This window comes from Acomys minous, assembly GCF_964271855.1.
Source record: "Acomys minous genome assembly, chromosome: 2".
NCBI classification, from domain to species: domain Eukaryota; kingdom Metazoa; phylum Chordata; class Mammalia; order Rodentia; family Muridae; genus Acomys; species Acomys minous.
The window spans coordinates 136,081,730-136,109,564 of NC_140484.1; the positions used below are offsets into that span (position 1 = coordinate 136,081,730).

General features: G+C 44.0%; 1 protein-coding gene across 2 annotated transcripts; it reads right to left on the minus strand.

Moving 5' to 3' along the window:
• Positions 1 to 360: 360 nt before the first annotated feature.
• LOC311580642 (tripartite motif-containing protein 30A-like) lies at positions 361 to 18,101 on the minus strand. 2 transcript variants are annotated; one of them, XM_084752325.1, is made up of 8 exons: positions 17,861 to 18,101; positions 11,768 to 12,225; positions 10,832 to 10,927; positions 10,001 to 10,231; positions 3,906 to 3,928; positions 2,524 to 2,621; positions 2,223 to 2,249; positions 361 to 1,968 (listed from the first exon to the last, which is right to left on the minus strand). In XM_084752325.1, the coding sequence occupies exons 2-8, from the start codon at positions 12,182 to 12,184 to the stop codon at positions 1,148 to 1,150; spliced, it is 1,713 nt and encodes a 570-aa protein (XP_084608451.1). In that variant the 5' UTR covers positions 12,185 to 12,225; positions 17,861 to 18,101; the 3' UTR covers positions 361 to 1,147. The 2 variants fall into 2 exon arrangements, with proteins under 2 accessions (XP_084608451.1, XP_084608452.1); XM_084752326.1 differs by lacking the exon at positions 17,861 to 18,101 and adding an exon at positions 16,120 to 16,204.
• Between the last annotated feature and the right edge of the window lie 9,734 nt (positions 18,102 to 27,835).

Sequence of the window (27,835 nt, forward strand, 5' to 3'; positions counted from 1 at the left end):
TAGTAGGAACCATTTGATGTTTGCTTATGTCTTTTGATGAAGCACAAGCATTGCGGTTAGACTGACCTGCTTCTAAGGGCTCACTCCTTAGCTAGAGACTCCTACATATAATTTTCAAAACTAATAGAGAAGCTGGAGAAAACTGTCATCTTTTCTTGGTGACAGAAGAATGGGATTGTGGAGACCTGGCAAAGCTAAGGCAAGTATCTCAGTGTTGGAGCACCTCCTCAGCGTGCATGAGATCCTGGCTTCATCTCTGGCCCCACAGAAAGGAAGGTGTGTCAACCTTCATCGACCTTGGCAAATCTGTCTGAAAGACCTGGGATTTGAAGACCTTAAAGAAGGAGGCAGGCTACAGTCTCATGCTGCACACAACTTTACTTGAGTTTTAGTGAACTTTTATACATAACTATAAAAACTGAAAGCAGCAATTCAAGGAAGGTTGTTTGAGTTCAGAAAAGCATGATCAGAAAAGCACGTAAATAAATGTCACTGGGTACACACTAAATACTAACAGAGTAGCCCTTCCCCAGAGCTTTCTCATGACAGACCAGTTTAAACACAATTGCCTGGTGTGTACTATAGATTATATCTAGGAGTGTATAAAAGCTAGGACAAGGCCATATCTAGATTCAGGGTTCATTGAAAACAATGCTCAGCATATTCTTTAACCGGAATGGGTTCTATAGCTACATTTTGACATCCAACAAGAGTAAATGGGTCTTATATATTGAATGCAAATGTTTGTTGCAGGAGGCAAAAAATTCTCATCTAAGAATGATCCAGAGAACAAAACGCACTTGAGGAAAAAAAGCTTTCTGCCTCTCTTCCTGGAGCCTACCTCACAGGTCCCCCCCAAAGTATTGTTCACAACTCAACATTCTTTTTACCTTGTCTCTCCAGAGGTGAAGTTAGCAGAGCTCCTATAATGGCCATTTTCTTTGGGGATCTGGGAAATGACAAATTACTATCGCCTTGTGAACAGACAAGCAACTGGATCATGGAAATGCATCCATACTGCTTTGTATTTAGAAGTGAAGGTCATTCAGATGGAAGGACAAAGACAGAAAACTTTAAAAGATGCCAGAGAGTTCGGGCATATGAGATACATCAGGCATGGGAACACTGCACAGATATAGGTGAGGCTTTAGGAGGGTGGCCAGTGTACTATCATTGGCTCTTCAGATCCCATAGGATTAAAATATGGATAAAGTTTATCAGGGAAGGAAAGGTCATAGAATCTATAGATGAGAGCTCTATGGTTGGAAACATCATAAAATGAGAGAGTGCATGCTTCACGGTCCAGGAAAACTCCAACACGAGTGGGAGGACTAGGCAGAGGGAGGGCCAAGACACTGGGTTTGTGGGTGACAGAACACTCATCAAAGGCATTATATACATCCTTATTTTTCATCCCTATAATCCAGTAGCCACATTTAGGCTGATAACCTAAGTCTTCTATGAGAGGAACACTCTGCATGACCTTGACGTCCATTCCATTGTAGGCCGTTCTATTGTAGGCCGTTCCATTGTAGCCTGTTCCATTGTAGGCCGTTCCATTGTAGGCCATTATATTGTAGCGTGTTCCATTGTAGCCTGTTCCATTGTAGCCGGTTCCATTGTAGGCCGTTCCATTGTAGCCTGTTCCATTGTAGCCTGTTCCATTGTAGGCCGTTCCATTGTAGCCTGTTCCATTGTAGGCCGTTCCATTGTAGCCTGTTCCATTGTAGGCCATTCCATTTGATGAATGAAGAGCTTTAGGATTAACACATTGTCCATCATTTAGTCCCAGGAGCCAGGCATTACTTCTAGACACATCTACTTCCCAGTAATGTTTCCCTGACTGGATAGCTGGATATCCCAGGACACCCACGAGTTTGCTTTTAGAATGTTCGGCACTTTGTATTTGTATTTGCTCTTTGTCAGTGAAAACGTTTTCTTTGTTTTTTCGATCTAGTGTCACAGGAACTGTAGAAAAACGAGACGTACCAGTTAAGAGTCACATGAAAGGCAAGGTACATCATTATTTGCGATGGAAGGAGCAGAAGGCTAAGGAAAAAGAGAGAAGAAATGTGGCAGAGCCTTGTTTAAAGTTAAGAGGAGGCAGATTGCTGTGTATATCAGAAGGAGCAACATAAAACATGAGGCTTAACAAAGGAAAAAACTCAGAAAGATTTTGAGGAAAAAAACCCAGAGCTTATGGTGCTTTGATTTCTCCTTACCCCAGTAGCGCTGGACATCCATGAGCCCTGAAATGACAAAAATTCATAATGGTAAATGCGAGCAAAGGAATCAAACCATTCAAGTTCACCTTTTCTCCAGATTAGGGGAAGGTTTGGAAACTGTGATATGAGACAAGGTGAATGAACGATGATTTCATATTAAATACAACAACATCCCTGGGATATATTATCTGTTCTTCTGAGTCCCTCTACCCACATCCAGAAGCCGTACTCTCTCCCCTACACAGCCCCAGCCACACCTAGAGCCCTACAGTTCATCACAGAACTTAGCTGCCCTCACCTTGAAACACTTGCAGCATGCCTTTCAGCTCTGGAGCTTGGAACACTCTTCTTCTTTTTGGTATCATTTGGGGCTCTTCCAGTATCAATGTCTGACTTCTAGGGATAAAAAAAAAATTGACCTCCAAATCTCAAACCTTTTGGCCTTTGACCACCAATGACTCCCTGTCATTGTAACCACAGACGTTCCTGAACTGTCCTGAGAGTTCTGATAAGGAAGAGAGAAGAGAGACTACTAACTCTGGAGATATGAGAGACATACTCCTGGCCCTGCCTGATGACTTGCTGTGTACTAAAAAAAAAAATAATAATAATAATAATAATAATATGTGAGCCAGGCATGGTGTCAAATGTACTTAAAAGGCAGTCAGAAGGATCTCTGAGTTTATGTCCAGCCTGCTCTACAGGGTTATTTCCAGGATAGCTAGGGCTACACAGAGGAACCTCATCTGGAAAAACAAAACAAAACAACAACAAAAAAAACAAAACCAAACAACAGAAGAGAGAGAAAGGAACGAATGAAGGAAGGAAAGAAAGAAGGAAGGATTGAAGGAAGGAGGGGGTGTTTTCAAGGACATGGTGTAATAGGGTCATGGAGCATGGCAAAGCCATCTGGAGAAAGCCAAAACTTCGTCAATATGGATACTGTCAGTCAGCACCCGATTCTTTAAGTTATTTTGTTAAGATGACAACATTTGCAAGGGAAGGTACTTCTTAACTAATGCTGACATATGTTAGGGCCACGCCTGATGCTGACATTTTGGAGGGCAACACTTTATACACAAAGTTAAGGCTTTCTACCATCTTCTGAAGGCTGTGGTCCATGTTCAGCAGTTGTTTCGCCTGTGATAAGATACTGTGTTCACAGGTCCAAGTCTCTTTTCTAAAACTCTAAGGACAACCATAAAGGGACTCTGAACCTCCTCTATCCCCATGAGAAATATATAGGCACACAGGGATGTCCCCTTTATATGCAATTCTGCGAACACTGCGGGCCAGGAGGACATACCCTGCCTACCATGACTCTATGAGTAAAGCACTGGTTAACTGCTGATCCAGAGCTAGACGCCAGTACACAGCATGGACAAAATGATGGAGCCACGAGGAGTCTGACAGCTCCTGCAGCTCCATTTGCCGCAGCTCACTTCTGAGCCCAGTTCCGTCACTCTCCATAACCCAGTCCACTCAAGGAGAATCTCATCTGTTCTCAACAGTTACAGAATGCTCAGACCCTGCCTTTCCCCTCCCGCTCGTCCCTCTTACAAGAACTTCAGAATAGCATGATGTCTACATTTCCCCGAGCCCCAGAGAGATTTATTCTAGTGGATAGAATAACTCTCACCCACACAATAGGGATACCCTTCCCTATCAGCCCAGACATACCTTGTTAGGACAGAAGTCACACCCTAGGGAGAAGGGGGAAAACACAGTTAATGACAATGCTCTTTGTTCTTGCAAATCCTGGTCACACTCTCACTGGCCCTAGAAACAAAGTCAGAAGAGAATCCAACTAGTCACCCGCAGTCCTCAACAACATAATAAAAAACGCATGGCTCTTTATTTGACTTATACGCAGATTAGTAGGCTATTTTCTGTCTTATACTACTAGGAATTAGAAATCACAGATGAAGAAACAACAGTTTGAAAGCTTACATAGGTATTGCTGTGCATGCAGTTCCAAGCATATGTTGGGCTTCAGGCTCCTACAAACAGCTGAGGTGCCTTTTCAACCAAATTGGACCTGAACCCCAAATTTTCCCAGCATCCTTCAATCACTACCTGTACAGGGTGTGGTTGGCATACCCTGCTCTCTACCCTGAATTTTCCCAGCCAGGGCCAGGGGCTTCCCTTCCCCCATCATTATATAATGTAGACATCTTGGCCCCCCGCCCCCTTCTCTCTCTCTCTCCCTGTACAGCAGGTAAAAGCTCCTCCCAATGAACCTGGATCTATATACTTTAACTTTTATTGAATTAGCTCATATTGCCATATCAATAAGGCTGGTGCATGTGACCAGGGAAGTTGAGCCCTGCCTAAGCCTGCAGGCCATGCTGAACAGGTGGGGCCCTTCCTTTATATCACCTTTTCTTGTACTGGTCCCATGGATTTTGGACTCTGTGAGTCCTTACCAGTTGCTGCCTCTTCTGGGTCCTACCCTACCAATTCTCAGCTGTGACGGGGCAAGCCAGTTCTTTCTAGAACATAGACCCCATCTTTATTTCTCTTCACAGGGGAACCCTGGAAACTTGGAGACACTCTTTCTAAGGTACCCGCTTTCCCCTTGACTCCATGCTAATGCACAGGACTCTGTACGGGCAAAGGTTGGATAAACAGATATAAACCTCATTTCCCAGATGCCCCATATATCTGCTGTGAAATTTATTCAATCTACACTTGTCCAGATTTTTAATGGAACCCTTGCTCTAGTCCCTCCCTCTCCTTCACTGCAGGACAGATTTAATGGTTGAGTACACATAGCTCTGCGTACCCCCTACCCTCCACCCTACCTTTCTCCAGCCCATGTAGCAACAGCGGTAGCAAGGGTGGAGTTGATGTCTGGTTCTTTTAAATGCCCGCCATGGTCGCTTATAACACATGGTTAGTCTGCCATCTCCATTTTGGGACGTAGAAGGTGGAGCCATAGCTTCACTGTCATCTTAACTAAGGGCTGAGGATGGTCCCTCAACCCCCATACAGGAGTTGGTGAAAATGGATTTTAAAGTCTTTAACTCCTAAGAGGGGCCTGCCAAGTCTTCCCAATAGGCTTGGCTACAGCAGAAAGCTATACTCCGGACCAAGCCTTAGCAGCTGCCCTGAGGCCACAGAGGAACAAGGGAAGTAAGTCCCCGCCTGGGTCAACTCTGCCATGGACCTGTTTCAAATTCAGGCAGGAAAGTCACTGGTCCTACAGCTGCCACAATCATCGGCAGCCTACCAAGCCATGTCCTGCCTGATGGAACCTTGACCACTGGAATTCAGAATGCCCCCCATGTGGGCTTTTCTTCTATGCCAAGCCATGGAGGCCCAGTCTCACAAGCACAGGAACTGCAGAACCTTTCAGCCTTCAAGATCCTTAGCCTGGTGGAGGACTAATGCCTGTCAGACTGAGCGAACTCCACCACTCATACCAAGCCCAGGGTAATGCTGCAGATCTGGTTCTGGTCCCATGGTACCATCACCAACTTCTGTCGTGGGAGAAGACGGAAACCTCTGCTCTTCCTCTAGGACCCTGCTTTATGTCTCAGGCCTCTGATGGGTTTGAAGATAGACTGGTGAAAGAAGTAACTTTTTATTTGTTACCTAAAAGGAACCCACTTTACTGTTCTCAGTAACCAACCACCTGTGTCTCCTGGTGAATAATTATTTAGGAAAAATGTAAAGTTTATGTAAGTTATGAAGATCTATGAAAGCACACGTTATGAGGAAAGAAGAAAATGTTTGAAAGCCTAAGAAGGTGCTTTAAGGTTGGAAATGCAAGTGATGAATGTTAGAAGAGTTATGAGGGTGTAAGAAAATGTTTGAGGGTCTAAGAAAGTAATTTAAGGTATATAAAAGAAGTGAAAAATGCTTCATATTTCTTCTTACTATGCTACTATGGTATTAAGATTGTTCAGAGCTTTAACATTAATCAGATTTTAAATTGTTTCCCCAGCCAATCTGTCTCTTTTTGTAAACATTACAAAGAATCTTGAAAGCTTCAGAGAATCCACTTCTCATAGAACAAATGGACTCCAGACAAGTACTGTCAACCAATAGCCTGTTTGGCAAAGGGTGGGATCTATTTCCAATTCCCTCATCCTGGGACCATCCCTCTCCACCTACCAAGACCAAGGACCTAAAAGTTTCAAACACACACCCAAGGAAACATTTTTGTCTCCCTGAACTCCCTAACTTTATCTTCTGCCCCTAACATATACCTGCTCCAGCATCCTGCGAGGTCCAGGTGTTTCCTCAAGCGCTGCACCCAGAACACAGGCGCTCCAGGCTAATCTCACAGACTGCTTCGACTGGGTTTGTACTTCCTTAGTCACAGATGACCTCACAGGCAGCAAGTAGGACAGCGTGTTCTTCTCGGACTTGGCCAACATTCCAGCTTTTGGATACCCTCCCTCTAATAACAGCACCCAGCATAAGCAGGAAGCAGTCATAGACAAATACTCCACCCTTTATTCATTTATTATTAACAAAGGCAGGATGTTGGCTTCTCCCTACCTGTTACAGGATATGGCTGGTGCACCCTGCCCTTGCCCCTGAACTTTCCAGTCCGTGGGCAGGGGTTTCCCGTCCCCCTTCACTATATAATCCAGACATCTTGGTTCCCTTCTCTCTCTTTCTGTGTCTTTCTTCTTTCTCTCCTCTCCCCACCTATCCCACCCTCCTTCTCCCTCCCCCCGCCCTCTTTCTCCCCCCCTCCCTTCTCTCTGTGCATGACTTTCTCTCAGCTCCTCCCCCTGCATAGCAGCTGAGCGCTGCTCCCAATAACACTGTGTTTATATACTTTAAATTGTCTTGAATTACTTCGTATCACCGAGTCAATAAAGCTCATCAACATAAGCCTATGACTCTTCTTGTGATACATGTTAGCTATCCATTACCTTACATGCAACTCACATATCTCAGAAGCTAATGCTAAAGCTATTCTAGACATTTAAACATGATCTAATATATTAGTAACGAGGAAGGCAAAAGGACCAGAAGCTTTGGAAGTCTGACACTTAAGATAGACTAACCAGATCTCTCATCTTATCCTCCTCCTTTCCCTCCTCTGACTTCTCCCCATGTCTCTCAATTTCACTAACAAACTGTAGAAACAATGACCCCAAAGAAGTGGGAATTTCTCCAGACTCTCACATTGGGAGAAGGAAATTGCTCTAGCCAAAGGAAGAGCTGTTCTCTTCAAAAATATTTCAAACAGGTGTAATTACTTGCCAGACGACCTTAAAGTATGACACACAGTAACCCAGATCCTGATGGACAATGATGGACAGGACCACACCTCGACCTGGACTATGCACATGCACATATCCTTGGGTCACTATTTAAACTTTGATCTCACTCAAGGTATCTGAGGATGGACAGAGGGTTTTATTGAACCCTTTTGTCCCACTTCCAAATGCGTCCACATTAAACACTTCTTTTTATGCTTTCCAATACTAATTTGGCTCTGTTATATGGGCTTATTGAGGACAGATATCAAGACCTTACCCACCAGGCTTACTTTGATAGTCTGATAGGTACCTGAGTTAACCATTTGTCCTGGAATAGAGGAATTCTTGGATGTTTGAGTTCCACTGGATATTGGTAGATATACATAAAGTTGGATTCTTTTTTTTTTTTTTTTTCTTTTTTTTGGTTTTTTGAGACAGGGTTTCTCTGTGTAGCCTTGTCTGTCCTGGACTCACTTTGTAGAGCAGGCTGGCCTTGAACTCACAGCGATCTGCCTGCCTCTGCCTCCCGAGTGCTGGGATTAAAGGCGTGCTCCACCACACCCAGCATAAAGTTGGATTCTTAAGGAACTGTGTGACCCCCCTTTCTCCCAGCAGCTAACAATTACCAGTAGCTCCTTGAGTGTGGGTGAGCTTCCTAACCAAGTCTACTTTCCATACTGGAATGTGGTGGTTTAGGCTTGCACAGGTCTTGGGTTCAGTGTGACAACCAATGGCAGTTTCTACATGCTGCTGCTAAGTTATGTCCAGAATTTCCTTGCAGTCTTCCACCACATCTGTCTCTTCCACTCTTTCTGCCTCTTCTTCTGCAGTGATCTCTGGACCTTTGAATTCAGGGTGCAGTATATATGCTCCATTTAGAGTTGGACATTCTGGAGTCTCACTCTCCCAACTTGGCCAGTTATGGGTCTCACTATATAATGCTGCAACTGACTACATAGATCAGGCTGGCCTGGATCCCACTTAGGCTTCATATTCTTCTGCATCCCAACTGATGGGAAGGACTGAGCCAGCATACCTGGATTAAGGTTAAGAAGTCTCTATTTTCTTTTGGTTGTTGTGTGCATCTCATATTTTTGTCTCTGTCTATGAGAATCTGTTAAGTCTAGGGCTCACAGGTACCACACGTGGCTTTATTTACTATAACATAAATCAACACAAGTAGATCCCATAGTAAAAAGAATTCTGTGAGACAACTAATTATTCTAGTTATAGATGAATTCTGATGCACAAATTTGTCCTTATAAAGAGCTCAGTATATGCCAGGTGGTGGTGGTGCACACCTTTAATCCCATCACTGAGGAGGCAGAGTCAAGCAGATCACTGTGAGTTTGAGGCCAGTCTGGTCTACAAAGGGAGTCTAAGACAGCCAAAGCTACACAGAGAAACTCTGTCTCGAAAATAAAAAAAAAAAAAAGAAAGAAAGAAAGAGAAAGAGAACTCAGTATGCTCATGTCTACTGAATCATTATAAAACTAATTGGACAGCTAATAAGCAGATGAATGGATAGAATGTTATGATAGGTATACATATTAATATATTAAAGGTTTAAAAGCAAGCATATTGTCATTTGTGGAAACTTTATAAGAGAATTTAGATTATACTAAACTAGCTGTGCAAAGGAAAAAACACTAACTGATATTATTTAACTATGTGTCATGAACACACATTTGGTCAACACAAGTAAAGGTTAGAACGGGAGGTCACCAGGGGCTGGAGGCAGAGGAATATGGGCAGATGCATTAGTCACGAAATAAAGTTTCAGGATTGTGACGTGTGGAGGCTGTAGTTAGTGTCTATGTGAACTAGATAATTTTGGGCAAAGTGCATAATTCTAATATGAGTGTTTTAATTATAATTTAAGTAACACAATGAGAGTGAAGAAATTAAAAGAGGAAAAAGAGTTCCTAGAGCCACCAAGGTCTATAAGGTTGACAAGTTGGATGAAAGAAACAAATTCCCAAAGAGATATTCATCGCCAGAATATGACTTTTGTATAAAATATTTAAAAATGCAAAAGAGATCCAAATACACTAAAACTTTATGCTTATATAGATAAAAAGACACCTTTCATCTCACCCACTGGGAAAGAGAGGCAGGGAGAGCTCTCTGAGTTCCTGGACCATACACCTAACAGAAGCCCTGTTCCTCTCCCTGCACGCCCCGCCCTCGCTGGAATCAGAGGAAGAAACAAGCTCTACTAATCGCAATTCTGGTGAAGTGACTAACTTGACAGTTGAAATGTGCTTCACACATGCTCAGCACTACAGTGGGGATAAGAGCTACCCCTACCCAATACATCTTCTCTCCTAGGTTCAGCGTCTGTACAGTACTTCATAAACTATTACGAGGCAAAGTCCATTCATGCATGCACTAGTTCCTCCTGCCTCTGAAACTGAGTCTGGAAGGAGGGCAGAAAAAGATGCCCCCTGCCCACCACCAGGAAGGTTACCACAGCAGCAGAGAGGGAAGGCGCTGGCTTCTATGTCTCCTGACTCTCAGACACTGGGACCTCACCTCCTGCAGTCTTACCTGCAGCATTTCCATGGCTGAGCCCTGCAACTGATGCTCCACCTCTGAGATGAGGTCTCTCACTGACTCCCTCTGCTTTGACAGCTTATTTTCAGACTCTTCCAGGCTTTTCATGATATCTTCCTTCTCTTTCTTCAGCTTCATCAGCTCCTCTTCCTCCTTGGAGTCCAGGAAGTCTCTCAGTTCTTTAAACTCCATCTGAACATTTTCTACATCACTCTGTATTTGGTTCTTCAGGGGGTAAGAAAAGGGAGAGGAATTCAGTCTGTCCAAACGGGACTGGGAGACAGAAAAACACTGTTCTGGCCGGGGTTGCATTCACAGGGAAAAGGAAGGGAGTCTTAGGGAAGCACGTGTCCCCGTTTAGCGTGTGTTCAGGACATTCCGAAACAAAGATCTTAAGTCACATTTACCAAGGCCACCTGACCCAAAGTGGCAATGCCTGGGTGTGGCTTAGTCTCCACCCAGCTGCCCAAGCCCACTGTTCCTCACTCCACCTCTGAACCACTGAGAGAAGCTAAACCTGAAGACTAGAACTGTGACCTGTTTCAGAGCATCTTCCCCAACGCCTACAGCTTCAAAAGGCAGCCCAGCAGTGACACTCAGGGGCCTTTCTCACCAAGCACACCCTCCAAGCTGTCAGCTCCTCACAGAGGCAGGATCAGTTGTGACGCACTCACTCTGCAGCTCCAGCTCCAGGGGAACCCAAGGGAGAACCAATCAAGGCCTCTTGGCCTCATCAACCACCAGGGAACAGAGAGTCAGCGAGCTTCATGCCCAGGTCCCTCCCGGGCATCAGGCTATAACTCCCTTAGCAAGAGCCCCACTTGCCTCCCAGGAAGCTCTCTCCTTTTGAAGGTCATTTTGCCACTCATCGCACATTTTTTCATTTTTCATCAGCTTCTGCAGATCTGCTTGCAGCTTCTCCTGTGAGAAAAGAATTGCAGCAGGGCCAAGCTGTGGGCTTAGTAGGACTGCTGCTCCAAAGCAAAGGCCAAGAAACCCTCTGGAAACACAGGAAACCTAAGGTTTGAAGCAACGTGTGTATCTATCTATCTATCTATCTATCTATCTATCTATCTATCTATGTATTAAATCTCAAATCAGTTCTTGTATTTATACATACACAACCCCATATAGACAAAGACAAAGAAATCTCTCTTAGTCACCCACCATGTTTAAGCCTGTTACTGGATCCAGCGTCAGAGAAAAGGGGCCGCGTTGTCAGTTTTCTGATCTTTCATATATTTGGGCTCAAAACCAAATAACATCAGAAAACAAAGTTCCCACACAGAACTTGCCCCTGTGTATCTCAGTATGGAGATCCTTTCCTCTGTGCCCAGATGCTCCCAACTGGCACACGCACATTCTTTCCACTGCTGTATGTCATTTCTTTACTAAGCCAATTGTCAAAAGTCACTAAATTGTATTTTAGGTCCTGTGATTGAATTTGACATTAACATTGAAAGGAGATAAATATACAATAAACTAGCAGCTGTTTTCTGCTCTTGACTTTTCTCGACATCACCTCAATGTCGAAGAAGCAGTTCCAAAATATGTGTTTTTTTCTGTCATAGTGTTTGTCGTCCACGCAGACTCTATTATGATTAAATGGAATACATCATGTCTCTTTAGGACTCAAAATGCACAAAAGGATGAAATGGCGTATTAAGCTCGAAGTCTATGACACCTAGGTAAGTAAGCTGTCACGCAAAGTGTGACTGTTACTGTTTCCTGCTCTGTTTCCCACACCCTCTCCCTCCTTACCGTGTACTCATGGGCCACCTCATCAAGGAGAGCTGTTTGGTGACCGCGGTGCTCCTGAGATCGTTCACAGAGCCAGCAGATAGCCACCATGTCTTCCTTACAGAAGAGCTGCAGCTTCTCTCCGTGTTGCGCACAGACAATCACCTTCTGCTCCTCTGAGTTGCACTGGAACCCACTGAGCCTCTCCACTATGTTGGCCACATGGCGATTAGGCCTCAGCTTCCCAAATTCGTAGCTAACTCTGCACACAGGGCAGCTGCTTTCCCCTTCTCTGTCTTTGCTGGACTCATAGTTGAGTGTGATGCAGGCTCGGCAGAAGCTGTGGTCACAGGCTGCACTCACGGGCTCTTTCAGGAGCTCCAGGCAGATAGGACAGGTTACCTCGTCTTTTATCATCACCAGGATGGAGGAGGCCATGGTTGCTCTGATCCGGTCTGACTCCTCAGGTGCCTGCGTGACTGCGAAGATGAAAAGGATCAGAGTGAATAGATGCAGAGATCAAGGAAGGGCCACAGTGAGAAGGGGAAAGAGCAAAGGCAGCAATATGGAAAGAGCTTTGGTGACAAAGCAAAAGTAGCACTTTGTCATACTTTTCAAGCGCTGTACTCTTAATTCATCCAAATGACAAATTTCAGACACATGAATGTGAGCAGAAAGAAAGCGGTTCCTTTCAACAGCCTCGTGCGACTTTCTATCCTTCCCAGGCCACCGTCTTCAGTGTTAAAGGCAACGAACGACTCACATCGCTGCCGCTGTCCTTCCCCTTCTATCAGCACGAGTCAGTGTGACTCGTTCTGATCCTCTCCTTACAGAAAGGGCTGGTGCTGACCCGGAGTTTTCACCGTCCCTTCTCTCGATGCACACAAGCAATGATTTCTCTGGTTGCCATCTAATAAATGACGACGCAGGTGTTTGTTCGTGTGGGTAAGGTAGTCTCTGCACTGACTGTGCAGAGGGGTATTTGTCTTCAGTACACTGAAATGGGATGGAAATTATCCCTGTGAAGCCTTCTTTCCCAGGGACCTGCTCTAACCCATAGAGGTCACCAAAGAAGAAAGAGGTGGCGACCAGGACACAATTGCTTTACAGAAGAATGAGTTTGGAATTATGCCCTCGGCGTCTAGGGCTTCTGAGGGATCTTGTGTCTGTAAAAGTGGAGAATTTTTTTTTTCTTGGTTTAGACATTGATGAGAGACTCCAGGCATATATGCCAGCAAGACACTAGGTTCAAGACTATATGGAGAATGAAACTCAAAAGTTCATAGAATCTTTGCCCAATAATATGTAATATTAACTCAGCATGAAGAACCAAAGGACAAGCCACACCACATTAGCAAAACAAACAAATAAAAATAAATAAATAAATAACTCCTGTGGACCAGGGTGTGATAGTGGTGCATGCCTTTATGGCAGGCAGATCTCTGCCAGAGTTCAAGTACAGCCTGGTCTACGGAGTGGCTTCCAGGATACCTAGGTCCACAGAGAGAAACCTTGTATCACTGCCCCCTCAAAGAAATCTTGTCATTCTTTGCATGAGAAGTATTTGACAACATACCTATTTTTTTTCAGGATTAAATTTTTTTTAAAAAAAGTCTAGGAAAAGACATACATTTTCTTATTGTAAAGCTATACATGAAAAGTACATTGCTAACCTCATAACAAATTTAGGGCAATGAAAAAACCTTTTTTAAAAAAAAAGAAAAAAAAAAAAGAAAAACCTTTTCCTTCACATCATGCATAAAAGAAGGATGCTTAGTTTTGCCACCTCTACTTATTACAGTAGAGGAAGTAGCTGTAATAAATGCAGAATAAAAAAATAAGATAAAAGCCATGCAACTAAGAATTGTCTTACACAGGAAAGAGAAGCCAATGAGCTCAGTAAAGATACGATATATAATATTCAGTATAGACAAGTCACAAATACTGGGAACTTGAACAGGAAAAAAACAAACAAACAAACAAACAAAAAAACCAGAGTTGGTCCTGGTGATACAGGACTCTACACAGAGTTTCTTGGGAGGCTGAGGGCAGAGGAGGTCGAGTACAAGGCTATTATGTCTATAGCAAAACAGTGCTGCATTTGAAACACAAAGAAAGAGCTGGAGGGTATCAGTGAGGGGTTAAGAGCACTGCCTACTCTTGCAGAGAACCTTGGCTCCACTTCTAGACCTCACAGCCACCTGGAATCTCAGGTCCAGTGGATCTGATACCCTCTTCTGGCCCCAGTAGTCAGGACATACACACGGTGTACAGATGTGCATGCAGGCAAACACCCATGCACATAGGATGACAATAAATGAATAAGTAACTTTAGTCAAAGAAAGAAGAGATATTAATGAGTGAGTTAACCCAGAAGCAGAAAGAGTCACTTATATCTGGACACTAGCCCAAGGGATACGTCCCATGAAAGTCTTTACTTACCAGGAAGGTGGGTCAGAGGGGAGGATATCCTATTGGGACTCTAGGTGAGAGAAGCATGGGAGAATGGGGAAATAGAAGGATCCCGAGGGTCCTAGGAACCTACAAGAAGGTTATGATGGGCAGATCTGGGCCCAGGGTCCTGCTCAAACTATGGCACCAGCCAAGGACTATACATGCAGTCTACTTTGAACTCCTACCCAGATCTACCCAATGGACAGGACATTCTCCACAGTTGAGTGGAGAGTGGGGTCTGACTTTCACACGAACTCTGGTGCCCCATATTTGACCATGTCCCCTGGATGCGGAGGCCTGGTGGCACTCAGAGGAAGGATAGCAGGCTACCAAGAAGAGACTTGATACCCTATGAGTATATACAGGGGAAGGAGGTCCCCCTCAGTTACAGTCATAGGGGAGGGGAGTAAGGGGAAAGTGGGAGGGAGGGAGGAATGGGAGGATACAAGAGATGAGATAATAATTGAGATATAATATGAATAAATTAATAAAAATATTTTTTAAAAGTGAAAAAAGGAGAAGAGATATTATTATTAATTAGTAGTATTAGTATCATTGTTATTTTTTTGAGACAGTGTTTCTCTGTGCGGCCTTGGCAGTCCTGGACTCACTTTGTAGATCAGGCTGGCCTCGAACTTACAGAGCTCTGCCTGGCTCTGCTTCCAAGAGTGCTAGGATTAAAGGTATGTGCTACCACTGCAGGCAGAGAATTATATTTTTTAAACTATCAAAACCAAGAATGAGCAGATTAAGAAAAATAATTACTATAAGATGAAATATCTGCACACAAACTATAAACGTATTGAAGGAAATCAGAGATATCTTATGAGATTATATATAAGGATACCTGTACTCGTGGATTTGAATATTGTTAAAATCTCCTTATAAGGGGATAGACAGATGGTTCATGGGCTTAGGGCATTGGTTGCTCTCACAGAGGACCTTGATTCTGTTGCCAGCACTTGCAAGTTGAGTCACAACTGTCTGTAACTCCAATCCCAGGGTACCTGACACCCTCTTCTGGCACGCATGGGCACAGGGCATTCAAGTGGTGAACAGACACATATCCAGGTAAGACATTGATACACACAAAATAACACTAAAACACTACAAATTCACAAATCAGGAAAATGCCCATACTAATGCTGCCTAGGGCTGGAGAGAGGGCTCAGTGGTTAGCGCTCACTGTTCTTGCAGAACTTGCAAGTTCAGTTCTAGCATCCATGGGAAGGAGCTCACAGTTGCCCTCTGACTCCAGCTTCAGCGAATCTAGCACCTCTGACCACCACAGCCTCTCCTTTCCCTCAAATGTGTATGCACACAAATACACAGCTCGAAACAAAATCCGCCTACCCCTCCGTTTCAGACTGAGAGTGTTTGGTTTTTACCATAGGTCTCTGGGCTATCTATTCTCCGGTTCTTGGTTACCCAAGCATTGTCAGGCATGGGTTCCCTCTCCTAGAGTGGGCCTTAAGTCAAATCAGACAGTGGTTGGTTACTCCCACAAGTTCTGTGCCGCCAACGCCCTAGCATATTTTTCCAGACATGATAAATTGTAGGTAAAGGTTTTGAGGCTGGTTTGGGGTTTATGATTCTCTTTTGGTATCCAGCAGAGTAACTTGCTGCACCAAAGAAACTAGAAGGTAGGGGTGAAGTCTCCCTGTGGGCACCAGCTTGAATCTCCGTGTTCAGTGAAAATCCTGAAACTCAGCTGTACACAGGAAGGCCTGGCCTGTGTCTTCTGGTACCTACATCAGCTTGGGTGAAGCTGGGATTCCCTGTTCCAAGTCCTTTCTCTCATGGTTTTCAAGCTTGCATATTACCAGACATCTTCCAGTCTTTCATAATCACTAAAATCAACTAGGAGCTTATGGTTTTTTTGTTGAAAGGGAGAAGAGTCCAGGTGCAGCAATGCTCACCTGTAATCCCAGCAGCTGGGGAGGCTGACACAGGACAGTTCCATGAGGGAGGCCTGGCCTCTACAGGAGTATCAGGTCTGAAAGGAATAGAGAGAGCCTGGCACTCAGGAGAGTGTGCTCCTCCAGGGTTTTCACTCTTCTTTCACTCTTTCTCTCTTTGCCCTTTACCGCCTCTACTGTTTCTTTCCTTGGCATTGAATCCTGGGCCTAGCGCAAATTTGCAGGTGCCACCCCCACCTCTGTAGGCTTTGAGCTTTTTCCACCCAACCTACTTTATTTTGTGTTCTTTAATGCTTATACCCCCCTTCCAACCCACCTATCCTCCACAGGAGAGAAAAGAGGTTAATGGCACCAGGAGAAGTAGACCGTCTTAAACTCAGTTCCTTGGAGCGATGCCACTCTTTGCAGTCAGGATTTCATCAGACCCATTAAACAGCAAACCAGCAATTTGCAAAAGTGAGTGCAACCACAGCAGCTGAAAACCAGAACCTAGAAGTGTTCTCTGGAGCGTTTCTCTCTAAGAGCTTCTCCAAGTGGAGCAAAGAACAGCCAAATAATAGGAAACAAGGCCAGGATCCCAAAAGCCCAATCCCTTTGTTTGGATATATATATATATATATATATATATTTGGATACACACACACACACACACACACACACACACACACATATACCTCCTCTCAGAGTCCAACCTAGGTTGTTTATCAGTTGGCAAAGACCACGCCCCCATAAGAGGTAGCTCCTCTTCTAGTGAATAAACATCACCTGTTCTCTCACAAGTCTGTTTCCCCTGCCACACTTGGGATCAAAACAAAAACATGACCACACCCACTACAGCTCACCCTCTCCTGGTGCTGTTTATCACCTACGGGCAAACTAAAGGCAGTTTCACCTTCCACACTTGGGATTAAAACAACAACAACAAAAATTTACTTCCACTACACACCCCAATAACTACACACTCCAATAAGCTGCACCCCCTGCCTACTTTCTTCTTTAGCCATGGTCTTACTAGGTCCTGAGGCAGGCTTTGGAGTTTGTATCTTCCTCCTGCTTCAGCTTTCTTTGTGGCTGGAATTACTACTCTGGGCTGATACTGATTTAGGAATTGCAGACACGGCCCAGGGAGAAGGACAGGTAAGGGTAATGCCTTTAAAGAAACCTTAGGAATCCCCTACAGACTTGAGGCCTTTTCATAGTATAAGTAAATGGATAGGAGGCTGCACAAAGCTGGGGACTTCTAACCACTTCTAACCACAGAGGCAGAAGCAAAGGGAATAAGCCCGTGGAGTCACGGTAAGTACACTATTACACAGAGAATCCTTAAACTTTTCTTTTCTTTTCTTTCTTTCTTTTTTTTTTTTTAAGATTTATTTATTTTTCTGTGCATTGGCATTCTGCCTGCAAGTCTGTTTGAGGGTGCCTGATCATCTGGAACTGGAGTCACAGACAACTGTGAGCTGCCATGTGGGTGTTGGGAATTGTACCAGGGTCCTCCGGAAGAGCAGTCAGTGCTCTCAACCACTGAGCCACCTCTCCAGCCCCTAAGCTTTTGTTTTCACACACCACTTTGGCTTTGCTCTTTCTATGAAGCAAGAGCAGTGTCTGTCTTGAAGCAGGAGATTCCCCCCCCCCCTTTTTTTTGGTGCAACTAAGTATTAAAGAACACACAGAGGAAGCCAAGAGTACCCCATCCCCCAACCTCCTCTCCGTACCCTTTTCAGATTCAAATTCAACTTACCAGAGCAAAGGAGATGTTATCTTCTAAATTCCGCCGAAGTGCACTCTAAAATTGCTCTCCCGCCTTCAGGTACCAACCAGGAGATCCAGAATCTGTGGAGAGAAGCAAACACGGGACGGGGTATGTGTCCTAAGAAATCAGGCAGCAAGTGTGACGTTTGGTGAGGCAGGAGTGAAAGGAGAAAGGAAAGCAAAGACTTTGAGGGCTGGATCCGAGAAACAGAAACTACAGAACTATCAACCAATGGGGTGCCACCACATCAGTACCGGGTTTCTATCACCAGAGGAAGTCAGTTGCTTCCTGTCAGCTCTGCCTTCCAGGAGTTGGGGACGTTTTTTCAGGGGCACAGGAACTTGTTCTGTCACTTGTTTTGGCTCATGTCAAATCACCCCAAAAGATCCTGACCCTCTAGAAAGCTGCCCCCGATGGAAAAAAAAACCTTCCCAGTCAAATCACTTCACAAGATACTGACACTCCAGAAAGTTGCCCCCGATTGGCAGGGGGGGGGGGGAACCAAACAAACGAAAACAAAAGCAACAACAAATCTTCCCAAGGGCTTCTCCTGCACCTGAGCTCCTGCCTGGGTTTTGCCTGAGCGGTAGGTGTGGTCCAAAGGCCAGCAAACACAAGGTGAGGGACAGAAAACCGCAGTGTTTCTCTGAAGCAGGAGCTGGACTCTCACAGGTTGAGAACAGAAAGGAAGTTGCAGTTCAGGGCTGCTGCCCCACAAGCAAGGTTTCCCACCCACAGGGACAGAGCAGGGAGGAGTCAGCTGCAGAGCCATGCACAAACACTGCACCACACTCACAGCAGTCACACTAGTGAGCTGCACAGGGCTCCAGCTGCCTCACTGTCTCCTCCAGATGATAGATTCTGTTGCTGAACGGACCCAGCCCCTGTCACAGTGCTGATCTGATCCTTCCACTGCCTGCCCTTCCAGGAGTCCCTCACCATAACTTTTCAGGAGGGCCCATTTGATTTAGGACTTGTGTTAGGGACCTTTGATACTGACTCAGCACTTCCGGAATTAGAAGGGGAAACCTGTAGTTCTGGGAATGGGCTTCTGTTGTCACAGGTAAAAGCCAGCACCATGGAGCCCTGGTCCTCTGTCCTGTACAAATCTATCTGTGCTGGCACACACCTGTCATCTCTCTTAGTTACTCTTCTGTTGCTGTGTGTCTTAGTTAATGTTTCTACTGCTGTGAAGAGACAGCATGACCATGGCCCCTCTTATATAGGAAGGCATTTAGTTAGGGCTAGCTTACAGGTCAGAGCTTTAGCCCATTATCACCATGCAAGGAAGCATGGTGACATGTGGGCAGAGATGCCACGGGGAGGCAGCTGATACCTCTCCAGCTGGATCAGCAGGCAGCAGCAAGAGAGTAAGCCACTGGACCTGGTTCCAGCTTCTGTAGCTCCAAAGCTGCCCCCAGCCCCCACCACTGACACACTAGCTCCAAGAAGGCCACAGCTACTCAAACAAAGTCACACCTCCTAATAGTGCTGTTCCATAGGAGCCACTTGGGCCATTTTCCTTCTAACAGCCCTACTGTGGTAAACACCAGGACTGAGGCACCTTATAAGGAAAGTGTTTGCTTTGTGGCTCTCAGTTTCCAGGGTTAGAGGTTGTGGCCACCACAGTGGGGAGCATGGCAGCAGGCAGGGAGTCTTGCTGCCCATGGTGGCTGTTCTTTGTTGTCAACTTGAGCGCAGCATTTGGAATGAACTAAAATCTGAAGGGCTGGGCACACCTGTGTCCTGTCCCATGGGACAATTTCAAACCAGCCTTCACCTGGAAAGAGGGAGTGCAGATGGGGGAAGAACAGAGAACAGGGTGACAGGAAGGGCAGGTCGAGGGTCTCCAACTGTGGCCTCTGTTTATTATAAAGCACAAGGCAAGGTTTATCTAGATATCAGACACCCGCCTGCACACTCCATCCCACTTTGCCCTCAGGGCAGGCTGTAAAGGAAGCATTCTCCTGCTAAGCTCTGCTGTCACAGGAACTTGTTAAAAGTCCTCAGTAAGTGCTGGGAAGAGGGCAGGGCCTGGAGAGACTCTCTGACCAAGTTCTTTGGCTTTTCTCAGCAGGAGGTAGTTCACACATTCAGGTGTAGCAGCTTTGGCAGCAACACAGAGGATTATCTTAACACAAAGCATCCTCCCAGCAGGTTCAAGTGACTCTAAGGCTAGCAGAAGGCTGCCTTTGCATTCACTGAGTCACAGTCCAGAAACATGGCTCCCAACACACCTGTGATAGATTTTTAATTAAATCACTTGAAGTGGGACTCCACCTGGACTATTGTTTTTCTAATTGACCCTCAATGGGAGAAGGAGGCTGCTCTTCGCAGCACGTGAGACAGGCACTTGTGGTTCAGAAGGAGGATCAGCGAACAGGCCAGACCAACACGCAGGCCAGAGACACCTAGGGACCCGTCCCGTGGAACGGAGAGCGGAAGGGAAAAGTTTTTTCCCTTTAACATTTTTCTCCTCTTGTGTAAGCTAGTTGGGTTATATAATAAATTTTCTTTGTTAAAACACAGCCTACACAGTTATATATCAGCTATGAAAATAATTGCATGGTTGAGGGCCACCACAACTTTAGGAAAAACATTGACATGCACTGCTCTAGAGAACACTGAATAATAAAGTGCTGAAGTAGAAGGCGAGCGATCACACCTTGAGACACAATCATGAAGTAGGGCGACAGTTGTGGGGGGGGGGAGATGGGGTGGGGGGAAAGGACACATTAGGGATGGCCACAATCTATTGAAAATTCAAAGCCTGCTCCCAGTGACATGCCTTCAACAAAGCAACACCTTCTCATTTGTTCCTTATATTCTGGGATGTACTAAAAGGTGACACAATGTGTGACAGTTAAACAGATACATCACTAAAATTTATTTAGCATACTCGATTTTCTTCTGTCCCCTCTTCTTTTGAGATAGAGTCTCACAGTGTATCCCAGCCTGACCTCTGAGCTCTTCCTCCTTCAGCCTTCCTAGTGTTGAGATCATGGGCTCTTGCTATTGTTTGAGATTGGACCTTGTGCTTTTAAGGATTGAACCCAGGGCCTTGTGAATGCTGGGCTAGTGCTCCATCCCTGCGCTACACCCCAGGCCAGATTTCACAACTTGAGGTCCTGAACCCCTGCTGTTGTTCTCACTGTGGACACAATTGCTGATACGCGATGCTATGATGTTCCTATCTTTCTGAACTGTTAATCATTATGTAAAACCCTTTTACAATTTTTGTTTGGTTTTATTTTTGAGGCAAGGTTTCACTCTATATCCCAGACTAATCTGGAACTCACTACCTCTCCAACTCCTAGCAATACCTGTACCTCAAACTCCCAAGTACTGGGGTTACAGGCATGAGGAACTAGGTCTTCATCTTTAACAGATTTTAACCAATGCCTTCTCTGCTCTCTTCCTAAAGCCTTCCTGGGTTAGTGATGAGTCTGGTTCTACCTCTGTACTCTAACTGCATTAACTATTTTAGAAAACTATACAGTTTTCTAAAAAGTGGAGCCATGACCATGATCTTCAAGCAAAGTATTTAGGGGCTGTGGAAGAAACACAGAGTCTTGAGGGGAAATTGTTTTCCCCATGATTCTGCACTAAGAAAGTGAACCTTGCCAACATGCTCAGCCCAGTGATAATTTGTGCATGGTTTGAGCATGGTGTATCCCAGTCTCCTGTTGGTCCTTTGTCAGAAACCTCGATCTTGACTAGTTTATCTCATTATAATTCTGATAATACATTTCACATGAGATATATGTTCCAAATATGCAGTCAGTTCAGAATGTCAAAGGAGGGGAAGAATAAAAGGATGAATATGAGGTGGGTGGAAATTCTAGTAAAGTAAGGCAAGAAGTATTGAGCAGTAAGTCTTAAATGAAGTGGTTCATTCACCCTGAGCATCATGGTTGACATTTGAATCCCATGCATGGCTCTTAACAGGAACATGTTCACTGACTGAATCCTTTACTTCCCAGTACACATCAACAGCTCTATAAATCCAAGCATAAGTCTATGCCCCCAGGGAACCCCTGTTCATCAGGGCCCCTCATGGCTGTACAGTTAATCAGCTTTAAATATATATGGAAAAAATATGAAAAGCATTTTCTCATTTTAAAAATGTTTTCCCTTTAAACTTATGTTTTGTGCAAGGGTATTTTGCCTGTAGCGGCCAGAAGAGGGTATTCACTTCTTTGGAATTAGGGTTACTGATGGCTGTGAGCTTCCATGTGGGTGCTGGGAATTGAACCCAACACTTGCCTCACCTTCTGCTGCATGTTGGTAGTCAGGTTGGATAGCATTGCCCTGTCATCCCAGCACTTAGCAGATTGAGGCAGGAGGAATGTGAGCTGCAGATCATGGCAGGCTTCATAACAAGGCATATTTTCAAGAAATATCTAAAGCTATTGGATACAAGTAATTGCAAAGTCTTCAAAGATGGCTATAAGACTGTAGACTCAGGAAGGGATAAATCGTATGACTTGGGATGCTAAGCAGGATAGAAACCTCAAGACTACAATGTGCTAGAAAATGAGACTTTTTGTCTCAGAAAATCTATATAGCAATGAATTTTTTTATTTTTTTTTATTTTTTTATTTTATTTTATTTTATTTTTTTTTGTTTTTTTGGGGGGGGTTTTGGTTTTTTTTTTTTTTTTTTTTTTTGTTTTTTGAGACAAGGTCTCTCTGTGTTAGCCTTGTAGACCAGGCTGGCCTCGAACTCACAGCGATCCACCTGCCTCTGCCTCCCGAGTGCTGGGATTACAGGCATGCGCCACCACGCCCGGCCCAGCAATAAAATTTTTAAAGGTTTTTCAAGACAGGGTTTCTCTGTGTAGCCTGCAATTAATTTTTACAAGGTTACTGCAATCACACTGTCAGGTGTGAAGGTCCAGGCCTTTAATGCCTAAACTCTGGAGGGTTATGCAAGAACATCTCTGTCAGTTCAAAGTCAGCCTGCAAATTGAATTTCAAGCCAGTTTGGGTCCTACAGTGAGACCCTGTGGGAAAGATTAAGCTTTGTCTCAGGTGGAAGCAGTCTTGGCGGGCTTTACCCTTGGGGCACACCATGAATACCTTGTGAGAGACTGTTTGGAGCCTTCCTGGGCTTGGAATTCAGGAAGCCTACCTAGGAACCCCACCGTGGCTATTGTTTTCCTAATTGACCCTCGAAGGGAGAAGGGACCGCCCTTTGCATATGACTGGGAAGGTGGGGGAGAGAAAAAAACAAGAGGTAGAAGGAGAGAAGGAGGAGGCGCGGAGAGAGAGGAAGGGACTGGACCAGCTCGTGGGACAGAGACACCTAAGGACCCGTCCTGCCGAAGGATTCCAGGAGGTTTATTCTTCTATCCCTTTAACCTTTTTTTCCTTCTTGTGTGTGTTAGTTGGGTTGTATAATAAAGTTTAATTGTTAATAAACTGAGCCAACAAGACCCTTTTGCCAAAAAGCAAAACAAAAAACCAAAACGAAGCAAACGAACAAACAAACAAAACCTCCAAAATGAATATACAAACAAACAAAACAAAACACAAAGCTAATGCAATTATAAAATGTCTGGGAAAGTCCGAAGGCTGGAGCTGCAGGTAAATCTTCAGTAAAGTTAATGCAGCTGCTCAGCATTTAGAGGCAACGTTATAAGTAAAATTGTTCTTCGAGTCCCTTGGCTTCATTTCCCTTGCCCTGTTCCTTCCATTCCTAACCCCGTCTCTCCCCTCTCCTCTCCACTTTCTTCTTCCACTACATCTTCTCTTCTTTCTAGATGAGCTCTGTGTTTTCCGGGCCCCAGCTCCTTCGCTCAAGCAGCTGCAGCATCAGGCAAATGGTCCCAGCTATTTCTCCTCAAGTGGCCTCCAGCTACCTTCTGAAAGGTCACCTATTTCCCTGAATGCTTTCTGGCTGAAATGTTAATTTCACTTTAAACTGTCTTTCTTTCTTTTTTTGGGGGGGGGGTGTAATAAACATGTCAGGGCTTGTTTCAAAGCCCAGTGTAGGACATGTCAGGGCTTGTTTCAAAGCCCAGCGTAGAAAATAGCTGACAGTCCAAGAAGCTGATGTGTGACCAGATGTGTGAGTGATAGATAAAACCTTAGTAGTAAGTTCTGACCTAGGAGCAGCCACGACTGCAAGTTGGTGATAAGAGTGACGCAGAAAGCTAGATGTGTGAATTAGAGAGGATAAAGTTAAGTTAGTATAAAAACCCTGAGAAGAAGCAGCCAGCTCGCTCTCTCTCTCTCTCTCTCTCTCTCTCTCTCTCTCTCTCTCTCTCTCTCTCTCTCTCTGCCACCATGATCACTTGAAATGCTGCCAGCCAACGGGGCGCTACCCCCCCCCCCCCCCCCGACAGAGCGGACAGACATGTTGTCAGATAACAACCCGAGAACTGATTCAAGTCGCAGCAGCAAACCTGTTCGGCAGAACTTCGCGATATCAGGTCGTATACCCTAATGGCATAAGCTCCCAGAACATTGATATTATAAGATGCTGAATGCTACTCCTATTAGAATTAAGATAGTTTTAAGAGTATAACGGAATGGTATTGGTGGCTTGGCCTTGGAGCCTTAGCCACTGCCTTTTGTTGTAGTTGCCTTTGTATTGCTAATAAACCTCTCTTGTTAATCGTACCACTTGCTCTTGGCCTGCCTCTTTTGTTCCGGATTCTGAGTGTAAACTCTCTGCTCGCGACAGGGGGGTTTCGAGACAGGGTCTCTCTGTGTAGCCTTGGCTGTCCTGGACTCACTTTGTAGACCAGGCTGGCCTCGAACTCACAGCGATCCGCCTGCCTCTGCCTCCTGAGTGCTGGGATTAAATAAACTGTCTTTCTATCCACACTTAATCAGCCATTATTGATTGTTTGATACTTTTAGTTCTTCCTGAGAATACTGGATACCTGAATTATAAAGATCATGACATTTCCCTGTTATGGAGAAAAATTCACCCATTTTACATGAATAAATATTAATCATTCCATTTTTAAGCATGCAGTGAAATCCCATGGTTAATTTTGTTCCCTGTGTTTGCTTTGATATTGTTGCTGCCAGATAGGGTTTATGCAGCCGTGAACTTCTGGCTACTCTACCTCTGCCTCCCAAGTGCTGTGATCACAGGCATGTGCCACTGTGTCCAGGCCAAGTGGTGATGTCATAGAAAGTCACGTAATTTCAGAGTTGTATTTGATGTGAGACACGAGGCAGTTCTGGTGTTTAGTGTGTTCTAGCGAAGCTCCAGCACAGTGAGGATTTGGTCAGAGTGACCTCTGTGGCTTAACAGGCATTTTTAAAAGCCTCGGGTGTTCATTCAACAATTCACTACTCCTTCCTGACAGATGACCGAACACTCCAGCTGCGGGGAGTGCCAGGTCCCTGCCCCAAGCTCAGCCTCCAGCTGCCCTTCTCTGGAGCTGGAAGCAGAGGCTAGCAGCGGGTGGTCCTCTGCAGAGCCTGGCCAGGAGGTTCAGGGACTTCTTCAATCAATACTTGGCTCTCCACCTACATCTTGTGCTCATGATAAAGTAAGGAGCTCAGGACACTGGGAGAGTCTCCTTTAAGAACGGCCTCTTTAAAACAATGGAAGATGTAGACTGAAGAATAATGGGCTGAAGGTTGATTTTGAACTCTGGCTCAAGTATCAGGAAAACATAAATTTCTGTTGTTTCAATGACTGCTGTGCACAGTGGGGTGGTAGTGCATGCTTTTAATCCCAGCAGAGGCAGAAACAAAGCAGAGGCAGGAGCAGGAGCAAAGGTCAGGGGCCAGCAGGCAGAAGGCAGAAGGCAGAAGGCAGAGGCAGAGGCCAACCTGGTCTACAGAGTGAGTTTCAGGACAGCTAGGGCTATAAGTTTTTATTGCATTTTAAATTCATTGTTATTTAAATTTTTAGTCTGCATTTTTATTAAATATTTTTATATATACATTTATAGTATTACACATATATACAATAAACTACCTATAGCAAGAAGAACCATGAAACAATCAGGAATTATATAAATATTACATTCTTAGTGTTTTGGCTATTTGTATTTGGCAGCCTTGAAGAAAACAACCTTCCTATCTTGGTGTATCAAGAATTCTGAATGTAAGTCAATATCTATCATATCTCATCATTATCAACTTAAAACATCTATCTAGGCCTAAAACCATCTTAACCTCTAAACAATTAAGCTTAATTGTAAAACTGAACTGTATGTTATTCAACTCTATCAGAGACTTGAGAAAGAATAAAATTAATTACTTGAGTATACAAGGGGTTCAAGTTAGCAGCTTCCCAAATGAGAAGATGACAGAGACAGTTTGCTACCTGAGCAGCCACCCAAAACGCTCTATAATGTTGGAGCATCATCTTTAGCCTTCTGGCCCAATATATCTGACAGACATTTGTAAGGCAGGAACTATTGTGGACTTGCTTACCCTGTCTTGACAGAGTTTGGCTATCAACTCTGCCTGCATCCAAATATGGTTGAATTTGTAATAGTAATAACTTTTGCATGGGCAAAGTGGCTATTTTATATATTTACTTAATGAACTGTTGTTTAAGATATTTCTCATTTTTTAAACCAGTTTGTCTTGTCTAAGTTTTATTATGGAATTGAGAATTTCTTTATAGATTTTGTATATACATCCTCCATCAAATATATCCCTCCATCAGTTACATATGTAAAGAAAGATTTCTCTCTATTTTTCACTTGTCTATTACTTTTAATGGGCTGAATTTAAAATATAACTCATATAAACCAATTTAGTATGCTCTAAAATGAGGTGACCATCTTGTTCTATTGAAATTTCTTGAATGTTAAATGTGGAAAGAAAGGCAGAAGAAGAGAATCAAAGGATAATTTGACAGTGACATGAAGACAGGAGTAACTTCTAAGAGCCACAGTTCTAGGATGCTTGCTGCTAAATGTTATCCTCTGGACATGACAGGGAAAATGCATCCATGCAATTTCAACAATTCAGTTTTCTGAACAAAACTGGCATAATGACAACAGCAGTTGACAAGCCAAAAATGTAACAATAATAAAGAAGAGATCACAAACTTGGGTGTGAGCGGGGCACGGGAGGATTGGAAGGGGAGAGGGATGGACAACAGTGATAAAGACGCAGTTATGCATATGAAGCTATATACAAAAATACTCACTTAAATACCAAGAAGAGACAGAAGTAGTGTTTTTGACTTTAAAGATACAAAGGAAGCAAGATTATTCTCCTTTACAGTTTCCTAAAAGAATCCCAGATTTTTCGACATTTTGCATTTTTGCACTAAAAGTCTGGACTTCTTAATAGCAAAGCCATGTAATACATTTCTGTTGTTTTACACCATGTGGTGTGCCGTGTATTATTTATTTAAGTATTTTTATTTTATATGTACAAGTTTAGCCTGAGTATGCTCACCACATGTGTGTGGTGCTGGCAGATGCCGGAAGAGGACATCAGAACCCCTGGAGCTGAAGTTATACATAGTTGTGAGTCTCTGTGTGGGTGCTGGAATTTGAACCCAAGTCCTCTGAAAGACCATCCAGTACTCGTAGCCACGGAGCTACCTCTCCAGTCCTGTGCTGTTTTAATTTTTAAATAGTGGCTATAGAATACTTATATAATCTTCACATAAAATGTTATTTTTATTTTAAGTACATATGAATGTTATAATTTGCTATTGGGAAAATTAAAGAATCCCACCAGTGAGGAAATACATTTCTAATATTTAAAGTATTAACATTTCATAACAAGGTTTTCAGATATTTCCATATTGGTATATTGTTTACATGCAATCAATATCTCAATTATATTTTGTATATATTTGAAAACTGAAAAGCCGTCAGTTAAAAGTGCTTGAAAAAGCAAAGAAAACTTTGGAGACTAAATTGCTAAGTTTATTCTTTAATATCAAGAATCTAGAATATGTTAAAATTATTTACATAGGGTTGTTACAAGTTTATGTCAACTGACTAAAGGATACTAAAGCTAC

What these genes read in the sequence shown, in the direction of transcription:
- LOC311580642 (XM_084752325.1), bottom strand. Translation starts at nt 12,184, where the DNA reads ATGGCCTCCTCCATCCTGGTGATGATAAAAGACGAGGTAACCTGTCCT. An exon ending in GTGACTTCTGTCCTAACAAG is followed by an intron (nt 2,622 to 3,905) that starts GTATGTCTGGGC and finishes TTTTATCCCTAG; the next exon opens with AAGTCAGACATTGATACTGG. An exon ending in CATGCTGCAAGTGTTTCAAG is followed by an intron (nt 2,250 to 2,523) that starts GTGAGGGCAGCT and finishes TTGTCATTTCAG; the next exon opens with GGCTCATGGATGTCCAGCGC.